Consider the following 6000-nt stretch of genomic DNA (forward strand, 5'->3'; position numbering starts at 1 on the left):
AGCCCCTGGTCCCCACCTGCAGGGGGGAAGCTTCACGAGTGGTGAAGCAGGGCTACAGGGGACTCTAGGTCTCTCTCCTCTATCTCCCCCTTTTCTCTCGATTTCTGGCTGCCTCTATCCAATAAATAAAGATAATAAAAAAATTTTAAATGTGATTTCAGAAAAATAATGACCATCAAACTCTTTGAAAAATGCAAGGTCTGAAGCATAAATTAACACAGTCGCCTCAAGACTTACCCGTAGACATTTTAAGAGTCGGAGATGTTTCATATTTGGCATATACAAATCTGACTGCACATGTTTTTACTGTAGTCTTATTATTTCTTGTCCGAAAGATCGAGCTCACTTTGAGCACATATGTATCCCAAGTGGTAAATGCAACTGGCTGTCCAAGACTGGCATTTAAGGTGGTACACAGTCAAATCATATTGTACAAGAGAACAAGCTACAGAGAAAAGTAATGCTGGGACTAGCATATGACTACCTTGGAAGAATGAATGTGTGGGTTAACCATGCTGGAGGACCCAGGTGTAAGCCCTGGGCCACTACATGGGAGTGTCTGCAGGGGAGAAGCTGCACAAGTGGTGGAGTGGTGTCATAATGTCTCCGTCCCTTTCTATCTCTCCCTCTGTAGCTGAAAGAGCAAATGAATGGCCATGGAGAGTGGTGGAGTTGTAGAGACAGTGAACTCCAGTGATAATCCAGGTGGCAGCAGATAAGTAAGATGTTATAAGTAAGACAGAGAGAGGAGAAGAAGGAAGGGGAATCAAAGCATTATGCTGGCCTGGCACATGCAGTGCTGAGGACAGAACTTGAGACCCCGCACTTGAGAGTCATTTTATCCACTGCTTCACCTCCTGGGCTTTCTTTCTTTCTTTCTTTCTTTCTTTCTTTCTTTCTTTCTTTCTTTCTTTCTTTTTTCTTTTTTGAATGTGGTACCAGGATATGAACTTCGGGTCTCATGCATGACTGACTGGCTTTTCTAGCGCATTTAAAAATTTTTTTTTAATATTTATTTATTTTCCCTTGTGTTGCCCTTGTTTTTTTATTATTGTTATTGATGTCGTCATTGTTAGATAGGACAGAGAGAAATGGAAAGAGAATGGGAAGACAGAGAGGGGGAGAGAAAGACCTGCTTCACCACCTACGAAATGACTCCCCTGCAGGTGGGGAGCTGGGGGCTCGAACAGCGATCTTAGGCCAGTCCTTGCACTTCGCGCCATGTGTGCTTAATCCACTGAGCTACCGCCTGACTCCCTCTGGCCCGCTTTTTTATTCTATATCCTGAAAACAAGATATGGAGAGGGAGACACAGCAGTGCACTCCAGTGTGGTCCATGGTACTTCTGTGTGATGGCAGGGCTCAAATCCAAGGTCTCATGCAGAGCAAGGCATGTGCTCTACCAGCTGAACTCTCTCTTGGCACTAAGAACTAATATTTTAAATCACAATTTCATAATACAGGAAGAAGTATTGTGTGTGTGCATGTGTGTGTGTGTTGTCATGTATGACAATGGTGTATTGTACACATAGTATCAAAGCTGTCTGTTCCTCAGCTCTGGGTAGCTTCCAGGACATTATATGTGGAGAAGTTCTCCCACCTTGATACTGGCTAAAGGCAAAAAGGAAAATGTGATGCTTAGAATTCTTCTGAGAGGGGAGTCGGGCAGTAGCGCAGCAGGTTAAGCACATGTGGCGCAAAACGCGAGGACCAGTGTAAAGATCCCGGGTTGAGCCCCGGACTCCCCACCTGCAGGGGAGTCGCTTCATAGGCGGTGAAGCAGGTCTGCAGGTGTCTGCCTTTCTCTCCCCCTCTGTCTTCCCCTCCTCTCTCCCATTTCTGTCTGGCCTATCCAACAACAAGGACAACAATAACAACAGCAATAATAACGACAACAATAAAACAACAAGGGCAACAAAAAGGGAAAATAAATAAATATTTTTAAAAAGAAATATATGGCTATACAAAAAAACCAAAAACAACAAAAAATATTTTTTTTTGAGAAAAAAAAAATGTCTTTGAATGGGTCTTTTGCTATTATATTTAAGACTGTCAGACTGTAGTCTAGCTGCTACTCCCAGTGCCACTGCTATTTATAGTTGGCGCCTGCATCTTATTAAGTGTTGAGTGAATAATATACAGACTTACACTTTTCTTTATCAGAGTTATTACAGATCACTCTTGTGCTTTCCATTTTCTTTAAATCAAATTATGGAGTGATTACTTATTTTGCTGAGAATATTTTATAGTCTTTAATTAAGAAGTCCATCTCTATACCACTGTGATAAGGCATAGCTCTCAGTTGGAGCCATGACCCACTAAGCATGTGGTTTTGTAAGTACCGTTCCCTCCCTTAGGTAAAACTTTACTCAAGTACCTGTCTGGCCTCCATTTACCTCTCGTGAACCATGCCACAAAGTCACTCACTGTACCTTTACCGCGCCGTTCTCATGCATGGTGATGCAGTTGTTGGCATCCTCGGAGAGCTGGTACAAGGCTTGAGCTGTCGCTCGATGCACATTGGTGTCACTGGACTTCAGGTAACGCACCAGTGGGGCCACTGCTTTGTGCTCGCCGAAGGCCACTCGGTTTTTGCCCCACATACAACAACGTGAGATGGCTTCTGCCAGGTGGCGCCTCAACTTGTCATTGTTCTGTACAAAGGAGACAAATGAATGCATGGACTGTGACTTCCAGCCGGGGCATGCTCACACACTGGGTGTTTACTACCAGTTCAGGTGTCAGCTGAGTCAAGAGAGAAGGGCTAGCTGGCCGCTCAGCTGGTATCTTAAAGAGAACAAGGATGTCGGCAAGTCAGCAGTGAGCCATGGACTCAGTGCAGTCAAGTGCAGGCCAAGGGCCTCAGGTGCCTGGATTTCTTTGCTGAAGGCTGAATCTCCTTTTGAGTGAGTCTACCCACACCTAACTTAAGACTTACACATGAGCAAGTGTTTTGGGAATAAAAAATAAGTAAGGGATAAGAAAGAAGTAAGGGATAGTGGGCATTTTTTTTAGGGAACATTTCATTCAGTCTTTTTTTACCCACCCTGGGAATACTTGGAGATCAGCAATATACCTTGGTTACACCTCCGTGGAGGGAGATGAGAGTCCCAAACAGTCCTATGTGTTCAGCCTGCCATTTTCTGTCTCTGTTATTTTATGTAGATTAGACCTTTCCACCATCTACCCCACGTATAATGTAGCTGAGTGGGACAGGGCTTTCTGTTTATCAACGGCACTGCACTTCTAAAACAGACAAGTCCGTGGCCTTCACTAAGTCTTGGCCATAATCTTAGGAATTCGGAACCCTACCAAATATTCTAGACTAAGTATCCTTCCAAAGATTGAAACTCTGCTCTACAAATTTCCTGCCAAGTGGTGAACCGAGCTTTTTTCCAGCACCTCTGGTAACGGTGAAGTCCTTATCTGTCGTGGCTGCTGCTTCTGTGTGGCACATTTCTCCATAAACAATACAGAACTGCCCGAAGTCTTTCAGCTCAGCAATACCACTGAGTCACACTTACTAAGCTAAGGGCAGGGGTTACATTTAACTTCTGAACTTCTCAGGGGTAATCATTTTATGGATAATAACACCACTGAGGATGACAAAGATGGTAACCAAACACTTGTATTTACATTGGCCAGTAGCAAGTGGAAACCAGCCTCTGTTTAAAGGATCTTAAACCCTTCCCCATCATCATCATAATATTAGGGTTATTAATGCCAGGACTTCACACCTACTTGATACTAGACATACTAATGGAATTTTTTAAAGTATTTATTTATTCCCTGTTGTTGTCCTTGTTGTTTTTTATTGTTGTAGTTATTATTGTTGTTATTGAAGTCATTATTGTTGTATAGGACAGAGAGAAATGGAGAGAGGAGGGGAAGAAGACAGAGAGGGGGAGAGAAAGATAGACACCTGCAGACCTGCTTCACCACTTGTGAAGCGACTCCCCTGCAGGTGGGAGCCAGGGGCTCAAACTGGGATCCTTACACCGTTGCTTGTGTTTCGTGCCACTTGCACTTGCTGGATTTTTAAAATCCAGATATAGAATGAAACACAGAGAAGGGAGAGAGACCCCACAGCACTGCACCATCACTCGTGAAGCTTCCCGTGTGCTGGCTGGGGCCTCAAACTTGGGTCCTCAGGTTTGCTAATTGTACACTAGCAAATAAGCTTTCTCTTAGTCCTGGAATTTATAAACATTTCAGAATACAATTCCACATATATTAGTTTCAGAACAGTTAAAGAAGTTGATCAAAAACTTCTTTATATTTCATAAGTGCTGTATTAAATTTGAATCCATGTCTCTGAACTTCAGGTCATGTTTGTTTTGTCAGTACACCATTGTAGCTTAAGACAATATGCATTTAAAATAAAAAGATGACTTTCAATTTATTTTTTTTGATGCATAGATTCCAGTTCTGAGTATATATCCCTTCAATCTAAGCACTTAAGTTTTCAAATTGGTAACCTGATTGAAGTTTAACAGTGGGCTTAAAATGTTTATACAATTATAAAAAATGACTATTTATTTGAAATATTAAATCACCTATAGTCTCAGACTAGGAAAATCAGAAGCAACTGGCAGTGCCACTATATAAGATGCAGCCCTAAGTAAATAGCATTGATTGGCATAAATCATAGTGAGGTCTTGTATGATACAGCAAATCCAAACCATGGGATTTTCAAAGTAAACCAAATTACCAAATAACTTGGTTTCAGTAAGAACTATCTATTGCCTTCTCAAACTCTAAGACAACAGGGACTATCACCATTCTCTATAATTCCCATATTTCTCCCAGTCCTGGAACTTCTAAAAAAAATAAAAAGATGAGCTACTTACTGTATTTGCTAGTTTGGATAATAAAGGAACGACTCCATGATCTGTAATAACAGCTAAATTTTCTTGATCTTTTGCTATATTAGTAATAGCAGCACAGACACTGGCCAAAACTTCTTTATTATCTGACTTTAGTAAATTGACAACAAGTTCCAGGCCGCCAACAAAGGAACGGACCATTTCTCCAGCATCCTGGACAACAACAACAACAAATCAGATCAATAACAATCCTGTATGTATTATTTTTATAAATTTTTTTATTATTTATTTTCCCTCTTGTTGTCCTTGTTTTATTGTTGTTGTAGTTATTATTATTGTTTTTGCTGGATAGGACAGAGAGAAATGGAAAGAGGAGGGGAAAACAGGGAGAGAGAAAACAGACACCTACAGACCTGCTTCACAGCCTGTGAAGCGACTCCCCTGCAGGTGGGGTGTTGGGGGCTCGAACCGGGATCCTTACGCTGGTCCTTGAGCTTCATGCCATGCGTGCTTAACCAGCTGTGCTACCACCCAACTCCCCATATGTATTTTTTAAAGCAGAAAATAAGTATAAGGCTTTGAGAAATAACCCTTTGGCATGAAATAAAAATTCTGTTTAATTTCTATATTATATATAACTACCTTTTAAATGCTTTATTTACTTATCTATTTGGTGGATAGATACAGAAAAATCAAGAGGGGAGGGAGATAGAGAGAAAGAGAGAGAAAGAGGCCTTGCAGCATTGCTTCAATGCTCAAGAAGCGATCCCCCTGCAGGTGGAGACTGGGGGTTTGAACCTGGGTCTCTGTGCATTGCATTGTAACATGTGCATTTAACCAGGTCCTCCACCACCCAGCTCTATACATGATTTATATATATATATCCAAATATCTAAATACATAAAGTATATGCACACATATAGACAAGTCAGTTTCAACAAATCATTTGTTGAGCAACTATTATGTGAAAGTCACTGTGCTAGCTACTAGGTGCTTAGAAGTTAATACAGCTGAAACTTATCTGCAGTAGCTGTGGTCTCTAGAGTCATCACCAAAAGTGAGGCAGAGAATATAGGTCATCGCCTGGAGGGTCAGGTTCCTGCAAGCCTCTAGTCAAAACATTCTAGTTGACCCAAGCAAACATAACTTTGTTATATATGTGTTCTGCTTAACG

At 41.5% G+C, this 6000-nt stretch overlaps 1 protein-coding gene across 1 annotated transcript in view; it reads right to left on the bottom strand.

Moving 5' to 3' along the window:
• Positions 1–5105, bottom strand: part of LOC132536582 (outer dynein arm-docking complex subunit 2-like) — a 48100-nt gene extending 42995 nt beyond the window's left edge. The window contains exons 1-2 of the mRNA XM_060184636.1: positions 4851–5105; positions 2433–2654 (exon numbers count right to left, since the gene is read on the bottom strand). Of these exons, the coding sequence (XP_060040619.1) occupies positions 2433–2654; positions 4851–5027 (399 nt within the window). The 5' untranslated portion in view covers positions 5028–5105. The remainder of the gene's footprint in view (positions 1–2432; positions 2655–4850) is intronic.
• Between the last annotated feature and the right edge of the window lie 895 nt (positions 5106–6000).

This window comes from Erinaceus europaeus, unplaced genomic scaffold (genome assembly GCF_950295315.1).
Source record: "Erinaceus europaeus unplaced genomic scaffold, mEriEur2.1 scaffold_415, whole genome shotgun sequence".
NCBI classification, from domain to species: Eukaryota; Metazoa; Chordata; class Mammalia; order Eulipotyphla; family Erinaceidae; genus Erinaceus; species Erinaceus europaeus.